The 12638-nt window shown below is 44.6% G+C and overlaps 1 protein-coding gene across 3 annotated transcripts in view; it reads left to right on the top strand.

The window, feature by feature from the left end:
• The first annotated feature begins 299 nt into the window (after positions 1-299).
• Positions 300-12638, top strand: part of vps54 (VPS54 subunit of GARP complex) — a 31833-nt gene continuing 19494 nt past the window's right edge. For 2 of the 3 annotated variants that reach the window (XM_079264535.1, XM_079264536.1), the window contains exons 1-7: positions 300-410; positions 3269-3443; positions 5352-5593; positions 6476-6560; positions 9804-9838; positions 11416-11547; positions 12140-12525. In XM_079264535.1, the coding sequence (XP_079120661.1) occupies positions 3299-3443; positions 5352-5593; positions 6476-6560; positions 9804-9838; positions 11416-11547; positions 12140-12525 (1025 nt within the window). In that variant the 5' untranslated portion in view covers positions 300-410; positions 3269-3298. Of the gene's footprint in view, positions 411-3268; positions 3444-5351; positions 5594-6475; positions 6561-8340; positions 8440-9803; positions 9839-11415; positions 11548-12139; positions 12526-12638 lie in introns of those variants that run through there. The other variant, XM_079264537.1, reaches the window with a different exon arrangement.

The raw sequence follows: 12638 nt of genomic DNA on the forward strand, positions 1-12638 counted from the left end.
ACCGGCGCAGAGCCCGCATTACTGCAGACGCCGCACCGATCCATCTGTCGATCTCGCGCTCCATCCTTCCCTCACTCGTGAACAAGACCCGAGATATTTAAACTCCTCCACTTGAGGCAGGACCTGATTCTGTCATATAATTTTTAAATAATGTATGAGAGTAAAATGTAAAAACTATTGTTAAAATGATGCATGAGATTTACGCAGTGACAGCCGTGACCGGCAGGTGGCGGAAGCGAGCCTTGAGACTGAAACCACGCAGAGGAAGACGTCGATCTCGCCCCTCCCCTTGCAGTGCATGATGGTACCGGTGTTACCTACCGCTGGGTGTCCGGTTGTTTTCATCACCATTCCTCTCATGCTCCTGAGATGGTGAAGAGGAGAACCAGTTGTTGGGCTTTACACGAAAGGTAAGGTAATCACCCGAAGCCTCAGAGTCACTGAACCTCCTGGGTTTTGCTCCTGCATCAGTGCAGTTAGCCTGCTAGCATTAGCCGGTCTACGTGTAACCGCTGCTGACAGCGTTAGCATCAGCTGATAACGCAGACTGCAGGTAAAATTCTCTGATTTCAGCTTCTGACATCAAAAGTACAAACAGTTCTGTCTGCGTTGAAGCGAATCTTAGTTTCGGTTTTATTGACAGTCATGTTTTAACGCTGACATGTGTTGGTGATGAATGTAGAAGCGCTAAGCTAAAGCTAGCTTTTGCTAAGCTAAAACTAGCCGGCTAGCTTCTGAAGTGAGTCTGAGCAACGATCTAAATTTAAATCAACTTTATTTATATAGCGTCAAATCACGGCAATGTCATCTCAAGGCGCTTTACGGAAAGGGAAAAAACATAATGAGGCCAATTTATAATAGCCTATGTAAGGGTTGCTAATCTAAAGCTAGCCGGCTAGCTGTTGCTAAGCTAAAGCTAGCCGGCTAACTGTTGCTAAGCTAGCTACAATCTGACAGTTCAGCTCAGCAAACAGAACCGACCAGGAGTCACATTTTCATTTAAAATAAATCAGAGTTTGCACAGTAAGCTTCTTCTACATATATGAATGAAAACAAGCAATTTAGTGCCTCTTGTAAAAGTAGGAATGTTTTTTTTTCTCTTTTAATTAAAGAAGGTAGCATTTTCAGAAACAGACAGAAAAAAAAGAAAAAGCATTATTTAGGGTCTTTACACAGAACTGCCATGTGCTAAAAAGTAGTTGTTAGGAGGCTTAAGTAAGGAACCCTTATCTTCTTGCAATTAACAATCTGTAGTCTGGATCAGGTTCTGGCAAAGTTTATGATGGTCCCCAAGAGTCCAAAGCATCAATGTGTGAAGAAGGGAGGGCGATGGTGGCAGAGATTGTCCAAAAGAAGTTGTGGACACTCTGAGTAATGATGATACCTTTCAGGACCTCACTGCCATCACTACAGAAGGCTGGAACAAGAATTTAAGTTGAACTTGTCTGAGAGTCAAACATTATATAATATAATCAAATTAATATGAAATAAATACTTTGTTAATCCCCAAAGGGAAATTCAATATTATAGTATATACTAATTAATTTGAGGAGGTCTTGTTCCGGAGGCTGATGGCTGCTGGCAGGAATGATCTTCTGTATCTTTCAGTCTTACATTGGACCTGAAGAAGCCTCTCACTGAACACACTTTGTTGTTTCATCACTGTGTTGTGGAGAGGGTGACCGCACTAGCTTAGAGTAGGGCTGCACAGTACTGGACAAAACTAACACTACCATGTTGGACATTAAACAAACTTGTGTGTCAGATACCCGTAAACCTGATGAGAACATCGAGTCCATTTGCCTCCATCATTGCAGGACGTGTGATGTAGGGCTGTGACAACATGCTTTTGTCCCGATTCGATTTAAATTGTGATTCTCAGAATTCTCCAATATTGCTTTTTGTGGTTTAAAAGCAAAAAAAAAGCATAAAAAACTTTCTTTGCTCATCATTTTTCTTCATTTCAATGAGGAAAAACAACCCAGTAGCTAGACCATCATTCTGCTGCTATAATGCCCAAGAAGACAAAAAGATCAATAAAAACATTAAAAATGACAAAAATTTGACAGTGCATTAATTTTATTTGTTTGAAAAAAAAAATTTACCAAAAAAATCTATTTTAAAATTGTGAAGAAAAAAAATCCTGATTTCCGATTTTTCAATTTGATTTTCCCACCCCTAGTGTGATATGACCACTGCACACGTGCACTTTGTGCAGGTCTACAGCGAGCATTGAGACATAAAGTAAAGTTTTATCCTGAATGTGGAACCATCTTAAGGGTCTTTGCTCTGAATCTAAGAGACAAGAAATCGATAAAGAATGGATATTTATTGGAAACAATGTAGGTGTGAAGATACATTTTGAGATAATTGTGGTTAGTTGCAACTGAAACATTATATTAAGATGGTTATTTCCATAAAAGATGCAGTGTATGATGCATGTAAGAACATAGGTAGACAGGTTATTCTGTTTAAACCCCAGATACATCAGAGTGTGGAAGCAGACCAGCTGTGTGAAGCCTGGATGTAGACAAGTAGGAAGTGTTGCACGTTTAGACGGACATTCTGACTTTGTATTAAGATGCAGACATTTCTTCTAACCCTCTCATCTGTGTGAAGGGATTACTGGGAGAAGGTCTTCCACCTCCACTGGTTCAGATCAGAGCTAGCTGTCAGCACAGCGTATTAATGCCTCGCCTCCTTTTAATGCTTTTTGTTTCAAACCTTCAGCTTTAAGGATGAAGAATATTTGCTCTGGGACGTATAATGATAAAAATAACTGAAGGGAAAAGTCAGATATAAACCGTGGAGATGCAACGCGTCATGGAGCGCTTCAGGTTCTGCTTTCCATGTGAAACGGCCGGTTGTGTAGAAAGACACGAACGTTTCAGTCTGCGGTCTGAAATCATCACAGATTCATGTTTTATAGGCAGACCTGGGGTTCCAGGTGGGACCTGTAGGGGTTCCAGCAACAATAAATAGATTCATTGACAAATGTTGACATCAGCGTTTTATTGAGCTGTGTTTTGATGGACATCTGTCCCCCCCCCCCCCATCCTGGTTATGTAAACCCTGGGAATCCCAGACTCCTGCTGTTTTATTCATCTCATTAATTCCTCTTTCTGAGGAGGAAGAGTTGAGCCGCAGGCGGACCAGGAAGGTCATCGTATTGAGGATTAAGTCTCCACTGAAGAATTTCCCCGTCCAGATTTAACTTTAGTTTCAGTTTTATTCCCGTGTTCTTCAACCAGCTGTGTCTGTATTCCAGCTAGCCTCTTGGGAGGTGAGTCCCAATGCCATGGCCTCTGGTCACAGCTCCTCCCCCGTGCCTCGCTCCACCGGTGGGCGCCGAGATGGGATCCACCACAAGGAGCAGGGTCTTTCCTCGCCTCGTGTCCGGCCCGTCCGCTCCCTGCCTGATGTGTGTCCCAAGGAGCCCACGGGTAAGAAGAACCTGCAGTCTGCTGTGACTCACAAACTGCTGACATCTCTGTCTGGCAGATATCTTCCCTGTCGATGGGATACCAATAGTTTATTCTAGTTTTTCCTTGATACCAATATTGTCACTTCTGTCCCCTTAATGGAAACTCAAGACTGTAACATGGGCATTAATATCTGAAGAAAATCTTTTAAAACAATAAGAAATTACTCTGATTAGTAAATTAAACAAAAAGGTCAAATAAACATTTTCAAACAATTAAACTAATTAAACAGATTAATTAAAAAAATCACATTTATTAAATATAAATTAAAAAAAACTGTTAAGATAATCTGATAAATTAATAAATAATAACCTGAATTAAACCACAGTAAAATATCACAACAAAACCTCATTATCACCGACAGTATCAGCATCATCATGACATCTGATTGGCTGCCATGATCATGTGACACAGAGGGAAAACGCTGTTTCTGGGCTTCTCAAGACGTTTCACTGCCTAAAACTCAGAAAGAAAACAAATAGCAGGTTTTTTTTTTATCAACATACTCAGAAAAGTATTGATTCCGATATTTGATTGATATTGACTTATTAATGACAGAGTATCGACCCATCCCTTCACTGAATACTTTAACTTCGGGTTTTCTGATTCGCTGACATCTCCACTTGTGTCATTTAGATCATCTTTGTATTCATACTCCATGTATATGATATAGGGCTACAACCAACGATTATCTTAATCGTCCACAAATCTGTAAATAATTTTCTCGATTATTTCTGTCCCGCCCACCATCCTATCTGTGCTTCCAGTTGACGCAGCTCTTTTTACTGGTTCCAGTATGTTTTAGCCCACTCTCTCCATCTGCATCATATGAATGTCCCCCTGATTCCCAGTCAGTCCCAACATCATGTCCTTTAGGAAGTTAACAGAACGACTCCTGAACCAGCTGAATATTAAGCTTAACAGCTTACTACTAATTTATTCTGAAACATTCAGACTTAGCTATAGTGTCATATCCAGGCTGGACAGAATTTACCTCAAAAGGAAAACAAAGTAAATAAAACATTTTAACATCTTAATTTCCGTAGAATTGCGTTGAAATGATTTTTTACATCTTGAAAAAGCCTGTTTTGTAGGTAAACAAGGACCAGAATCCTTTAAAAAATTCCTGAATCCAAACGGTGATCCGGATCACCACCAGAATTAAATCACTTCTTCCTTTTCATATTTCCAACAACTCCTGGACATTTCATGAAAATCTCTCCATAACTTTCTGAGTTATCTTGAACACAAACAGATAAACGGCGGTAAAAACAGAAGCTCTTTGGCAGAGGTAACAACAGCACATCGCTACTCGCTAATGCTAACTTTGCCATCCGTAACGCTGGAAACCATGACTCCGGCTGCTTTCCTTCCAGATGATCATGCATGACTGTCGTGCTGCTGTGGTACGCCGACTCTGCGTGGCAGACGACACATTTCACCTGTTTGACTCTTTGTTTAGCGTGAAATATCCCCAAACTTTGGACATAGGTTGCGCCGCCGTCAGTTTTTTCTTCGTTATTTAAACAAAATGACAATACTGCCCCCAGCACTTCCTGTGGTGCTTTCTGACGTTTGCTTGGTGTTTAGAGTTCTTCTACTGTCTGAAAAGTCGTGGTTGGTAAATGGTGTTAAGTTGGCTGGCGCCGCGTTTTATTAACAAAGCCGTTACGGCGTTTATAATGCGACGTATCGACAAGGAAATGTCGCATAGATGAATTTTCATTGTCAACGTTGTGGACAAATTGTTGCAGCCTTGGTGTGATACCTGCACGGCGCCTCAAACATGTTTACTAAATGATAGTTATATGATCCATCATCTTGTTTGAACTGTTATATTTGTAAAGTTTTTTTCATGTGTTTCTGTAGATGAGGGGCGGAGCTTGTGCAACGGTCTGTCTGTGGTCGCCGAACACGACCGATGGACTGTTTACAGCTCCAAGGTCAACCTCCCCGCGGCGCTGAACGACCCACGGCTCGCCAAACGGGAGTCTGACTTTTTTACCAAAACGTGGGGGCTGGACTTCATGGAGACGGAGGTGATGCCCTCCTTCTACCTCCCCAACATCTCCCGGGAACATTTCACGCCCTACCTGCAGGAGATGACCCAGGTAACGCTCATACATCCTGCACGGCGTTTCTGCTTGGAGAAGAAATGATTGGCTCAGCAGTTCCTCCTTTTCAGTGATTCTGATTGGATGATTTAACCATGAAAAGAAACGTTTACGCTTCTCCTTCGCAGATTTCAGATGAAATTAGAAAAAACTCGATAGCTGATAATTCTCTGGTTAAATGCGAATCAGGGGGATGAAAGTTTGCAGGGATGAGTCCAGAACACCTCACCAGGAGGCGTCCAGGAGGCATCCTGACCAGATGCCTCCTGGTTCCTCCTGATCAGAGGAAACCCATTTCAGCCGCCTGTATACGAGATCTCCTTCTTTCGGTCACGACCCACAGCTCATGACCATAGGTGAGGGTAGGAACGTAGATCGACTGGTAAATCACCGGCGGCGTGTGGTTGGCGGCGTGCGATCAGCAGGGCTTTGCCACCGAGACACAGAAGAACGTTTGCGAAGTGAAACTTGGACACATTTTCATTTTCAGTTTTTATCATATTTTGTTGTTGCAGCTGTTTCTTCCTTCCTGTGGTTCCATCAGGTTTATTTGGTTTCGTCCATCTGTAAAATAAAATAAAGTTTTAACCTCTGCTTTACAAGAATCTGACACATTCAGTTTCTCTTCCGTAACAAGGTGCTGATGTGCCACCTTGTTTTCCTTGCTTGAAGAATTTATTTTTCAGAGAATATTTTCATTTCCTCCCCCAGGTTTCACAGTGATGAGTCAGGCTGTTTCCTTATTCCTCATTACTGCAACCTGTTGAAGTGTTTTTATGCTTGAACGACTCAAAACAAAGACAAAGGAAGTGATCATGCTGCCTAACGGGTTCTTGCAGATGCACCTAAAACACTGAAAGTCCTTGTTTTTACTTTCAGAGGGAGCGAATCCATGAGCGCTGCAAGACGATCTGTCCCAACAAAGACGACGTGGATGCCATCTCCAGTATCAGCACCAATCATGGTATGAATTATTAACTGGCTTCTGTGCACCCCCCCCCGCCTGCGTTCTCTTTCACCTATAAAGAGACTGCTGCATTCTTAGATTTTATGATCTTCAGTGGTGTATTTGGAGTTTGAAAAATTCATGGAAACCCAATCTGGATCTGTAGTTCTCCAGAACTTTCCTGCTTGTTGGGATGTCCCATGTTAGGTACCGAATGATTCAATTCAATTGTTAAACTATTATCAGGATTTTTTCCCCTATTGAGGGTTTTTTCTCACTCTGGGGCCACATTTTTATTCCTGTATACACCATGCATCTCCACTGTCTTTATTTAGGTGGAACCAGAAATAACACCTATCAAACATATCTTCAACAAAACATTATTTTTATTGACTGGAAATCATGTAATATTCATGTTTCCTCAGGTTTTATATGCCGGGATTCAGTGTGGTAGAAGGAAGCACTACAGTTCGATGTATAAACAATTATCAGAACTTTTATGCATCTTTTCTCACTGCCTTTATACTACTTTATACAACACTCAGTGTAAATTAATCCACATTTATCTCCACTATCTTTATTTATGTGGAACCAGAAATAAATCCAGCATGTTTTCAATGAATCTTCAGGAAGGTTGTGTTCAGAACCAGCATCTCCTCAAACTGGGCTGAACAGAGCTGCTGTCACATGTCACAGCTGCATGGCTTCCTGCTAGCTTCTTGCTGGCTTCCTGCTAGCTTCTTGCTGGCTTCCTGCTAGCTTCTTGCTGGTTTCCTGCTAGCTTCTTGCTGGCTTCTTGCTAGCTTCCTGCTGGCTTCTTGCTAGCTTCCTGCTGGCTTCTTGCTAGCTTCCTGCTGGCTTCCTGCTAGCTTCCTGCTGGCTTCCTGCTAGCTTCTTGCTAGCTTCTTGCTGGCTTCCTGCTAGCTTCTTGCTGGTTTCCTGCTAGCTTCTTGCTGGTTTCCTGCTAGCTTCTTGCTGGTTTCCTGCTAGCTTCTTGCTGGTTTTCTGCTAGCTTCTTGCTGGTTTCCTGCTGGCTTCCTGCTAACTTCCTGCTGGTTTCCTGCTAGCTTCTTGCTGGTTTCCTGCTAGCTTCTTGCTGGCTTCTTGCTAGCTTCTTGCTGGCTTCCTGCTGGTTTCCTGCTAGCTTCTTGCTGGCTTCCTGCTAGCTTCTTGCTGGTTTCCTGCTAGCTTCTTGCTGGCTTCCTGCTGGTTTCCTGCTAGCTTCTTGCTGGCTTCCTGCTAGCTTCTTGCTGGTTTCCTGCTAGCTTCTTGCTGGCTTCCTGCTGGCTTCCTGCTAGCTTCCTGCTGGCTTCCTGCTAGCTTCTTGCTGGTTTCCTGCTAGCTTCTTGCTGGTTTCCTGCTAGCTTCCTGCTGGTTTCCTGCTAGCTTCTTGCTGGTTTCCTGCTAGCTTCCTGCTGGTTTCCTGCTAGCTTCTTGCTGGTTTCCTGCTAGCTTCTTGCTGGCTTCCTGCTGGTTTCCTGCTGGTTTCCTGCTGGCTTCCTGCTGGTTTCCTGCTGGTTTCCTGCTGACTTCCTGCTGGTTTCCTGCTGACTTCCTGCTGGCTTCCCGCTGGCTCCCTGTTGGTTTCCTGCTAGCTTCCTGCTGGTATCCTGACGGTTTCCTGTTGGTTTCCTGCTAGCTTCCTGCTGGTATCCTGACGGTTTCCTGTTGGTTTCCTGCTAGCTTCCTGCTGGTATCCTGACGGTTTCCTGTTGGTTTCCTGCTAGCTTCCTGCTGGTATCCTGACGGTTTCCTGTTGGTTTCCTGCTAGCTTCCTGCTGGTATCCTGACGGTTTCCTGTTGGTTTCCTGCTAGCTTCCTGCTGGTATCCTGACGGTTTCTTGCCTGCTTTGTGCTAGCTCTGTTGTTTCCTACTTGCCACCCGGACACTTTAGTGGTACGGACCAGTCTTCACAGCTGCTTTTCTGTTGTTTAATTCTTATTAAAAAATCATAGACCGTATAAGAAAGATGGACGGAGCCTTCGGTGGTAAAAAGTGAAGCTTATGTGGAAGTGCATAAAACTTCAGTCCCCCTTCATCCACTAGGGGCTGCAAAGCAGAGCGAATCCCCATAGACTCCCATGTTAAAAAGACCAACTTCACAGCAGAAATAAACATGTTTACAGCAGAAATAAACATGTTTACAACAGAAATAAACATGTTTACAGCGGAAATAAACATGCTTAAAGCTTGGTTCAAAAATCCATGTTAGGTTTAATAGGTCAGGTTTACCTTCATGACAACTGTGGGGGGAGTGAATTTTTTTCTAACTCGCCCGTTTAAAAGTAATTTGATTTCGAGGTTCGGCATATTTAGGGGCGTGTCCTTTGGATTGACAGGTACCCGATCTCCCGCTTCAAGTCAGAAGAACATAGAATAACCGCGGTTTTTAGCCGGTTAACAACATGACTTAGCTTTAGCCCGCTTACCTCCGTTAGCTGATTAGCTCCTGTTAGCTCCAGGTTAGCTCGGTTAGCTCTTAGCTACAGAAAGCTTGGAGTTCGCTCGATGTCAATCATCCACCATGACGCTCACAGCCCCCCTCTCAGCTCCACCTCTTTGCCCATATTTGTATTTTCCGGGCGAGACGACGCGCATGCCTCTGCCAACATGGTGATGGTAGGAACCACCTACCGAGCTTCAATTCAGCTCTTCAGAAACCTACGGGTGATGTCATGGAGGCTCTGCCCATCTTTTTATTTACAGTCTATGTGAAAAATACTTGGTTTTGAACACATGCTGGTCAGGAAGAAACAGGGTTATCATCTGTAGCTTATCTGACTTCTCGCTGTAACTGTCGGCACCAGAACGTAACGCAACGCCACAAAACATCGGTACACGTTGACAGTACTACCAGTACATGACTAATACTACTACAGCTTATGTGAAAAAGTTCTTGCTGATTAGTGGTGGATTTCCTTGTATTCATGGAAAACATTGTTATAATGAAGTTGATGTTTCAGGAACATCTGTAAGGAATTTACCATCTGCCTCCAACACTTTGATAAAAATACTAGACTTTATTAGAGTGTAATACGATTAGCATGTGGAGGTGAAGGTCACCAGACAGCAGCTGGGACACCAACAAAGTGCTAGTTTTATATGTAAACAAAGGAAAAACTGAAAAGCCAGGTAATCCATGCTGCTGTCAGGATTTGAGTCTTCTCTCCCATCTCTGCTTCTCTTCTTGTCTCCATGAAGAAGCTGTTTATTGAACTTATCAAAGGATGTGATTTTAATGCTTTTGCTTTACCCTGCAGATAAATCCCGAGCTGAGCTGGAGCAGGTTCCCAAGGTGAGACGCCTGCTTTACTCCCCGTTTTTAATGGCGATACTAAACGTTCTTTTTGTTATTCATTAACCATCAGATTTAAGTTCATTTGGAGTCTTGATATTTAATGAAATTCAGGTGCAAACTGTGAAATCAACAAGTTGTTGGTGATGAAATAGAGTGGTACTTTAAACACATTTCAGCAAAGGGTTTAGTAATTCTTCTGTATTAATTGATCGCTGCATGGACGGATTTTCTGCACACACTGCATCTCATTCAGCTGGTAAACATGCAGCTGCATTTGGTTTTAAAATGACTGGAAAGCACAACATTCCCAGGCAGGAGTCACGTCATGTCCGTGTGCATCGTCGTGCACTTGACAAACGGTTTGGTCCTCACACGGAGGTTTGCAGCTGCTCACCTGAGCACAACATTCCCAAGCAGAAAGCCACCTGTGGAAATGTTCTACCTGACAGCTTACGCAGGGTTCCTGCAGGGCCTTTTCATTGAATTTTCTAAATTTCTTGCAGTCAAGTCTTCATTTTTTTTTGCTTTTGTTCATTCTTGAGAACAAAAGTTGGCCACGAGTTAAACTCCAAATACCTGGATATCTGCAGACTGCTGGCACTCCCAGTCATACGAGCTGCAGACTGAAGCTTGTTCCATACTCCACCAGAAGCCAGAACGTTTTTCTTGTTCTCGAGGCTCCGAGAAGAAAATGACGTGATTTTGTTCTCGCGGACGTGTTTGAAGACAGTTCTCGACACATCGGGCTGCAGAACTTTTTTCTTGAGGGGCTCCGAGAAGTATCGTGTGATTGGTCGGACATGTGAGGTGGGCGTGGTTAACACGGAGAAAGCAGGAAGTGGAGTTGCTGCTTCACGTTTTTACTGTTGCAGGTAAAACGGATTGTTTTGATACAACAGCTGATCGAGGTGGTGAGAAAGTACCAACATTTTTACATTAAAACCCTCAGACGCCGCCACGTGCACAACCCGCCCCGCCGCGGACGAAGTTTGTTAAATCTGAAACTAGAAACTCGGAGAGCGGAAACCTCCGCCAAGCACAATGTTAAAGAATCCTTTTAAAACATTCCTGGATCCAAACGGTGATCCGGATCACCACCAGAATTTAATCAGTTCTTCATTTTTACATTTGCAACAACTCTGGAAATATTTATAAAAATCCGTCCGTAACCTTTTGAGTTATCTTGAACACGAAGACGGCGGGAAAAACACAACCTGGTGGAGGAAACAACCGGGTTCATGGCACATAAAGCAGACATCGCCCCCCGCTGTGACCCCTCCCCGCTGCAGACCTGCTTCTCCTGGAGGATGGATGGAGCTGACGAACAAGACGTTTCTGGTTCTTGCAGCCTGGAGAGACAGAGGTCAGTTCTTGCTTCTTGTGGAGGATGGAACCAGCTTGAGGAAGAGATGCAGCCTTGCAGCGCAGGGCGTTGCTGCATCGCATTTGACCAAATCACATTTAGCTTTGAGCATTAACAACAAGTCGCATCCCAAACCAGCCTCTTCTGAGGTTGTCTCCACGGCAACCTTCTGCAACACTGCCGACCGTCCTTTGTTGTTTCTGTTCTGTAGATTTTTATGAGGCCTGACTTCGCTCTGGAGGATCCAGCGACCTTCAGTGTTGTGCTGCCCTGGTCACACTTTCACAGCGCCGGAGGGAAGAGCAGCAGAGATGTGGCGTCCTCCAAGCTGCTGCAGGAAAAGGTACAAGCTGTGAAGCTCAGTGACGTGTGTGTGTGTGTGTGTGTGTGTGTGTGTGTGTGTGTGTGTGTGTGTGTGTGTGTGTGTGAGTGTGTGAGTGTGTGAGTGTGTGTGTGAGTGTGTGAGTGTGTGTGTGTGTGAGTGTGTGAGTGTGTGAGTGTGTGAGAGTGTGAGAGTGTGAGTGAGAGAGAGAGAGAGCGCGAGAGAGAGAGTGTGAGAGAGACTGACTGACGCACGCACACACGCACGCAGACTGATGCACGCACACACATGTTGCTGCCAAGACGGCGGAGCTTCACTTCATCTCTTCAGAAACCTAGGAGTGATGTCGTGGAGGCTCCGCCCATCTTTTCTCTAGATGAACCAGATCATGTTAAACTGTAATCTCAGTGCATCACCATGATTAAACCCTTATTGTTTGTGTTTCTGCTGGGTTACTCACGTTGTCATGGTTTTATAACGGCGCCACTAAAAGCTCATTAATAATACGAACGGTTTAAAACGTTGGTGTTTAAACGACCAGGAGGGAAGTCGGCAGAGACGTTGTTCAACATCCTGACTTTAATCCCTTTCTGCGTGTGCTTCCTCCCTCCAGCTGAGTCACTACCTGGACGTTGTGGAGGTCAGCATCGCCCGGCAGATCTCGCTGCGCTCTGAGGCCTTTTTCCACGCCATGTCCTCGCAGCACGAGCTGCAGGACCGGCTGCAGGAGACGCAGCGGGCCGTGGCCGTCCTGCGGGGCCGTACTGCGGCCATGGACCGGGTCATGTGCCGGGGGCCTCTCCGGGCCCTCCGCACTGCTCTGACTCGCAACAACTGCGTGAAGCTGCACAACAAGCTGAAGCTGATGGCGGCGGTGCATCAGACGCAGCCCACCGTGCAGCTGCTGCTCTCCACCTCAGAGTTTGTTGGAGCTTTGGAGCTCATCGCCACCACCAAGGAGGTCCTGCAGCAGGAGCTGCAGGGAATCCACAGCTTCAGGTAACGCAGCGAACAACTTCATCCGTGTGCTTTTACTATTTCCATGTGGTCTGGACTCGCTACGGCTCCTGGAACCAGTCACTATGCTGAAACACTGATGTTGCACGTCGTGT

The sequence above is a fragment of the Telmatherina bonti genome, assembly GCF_933228915.1.
Source record: "Telmatherina bonti genome assembly, chromosome: 3".
In the NCBI taxonomy this organism is placed as follows: Eukaryota; Metazoa; Chordata; class Actinopteri; order Atheriniformes; family Telmatherinidae; genus Telmatherina; species Telmatherina bonti.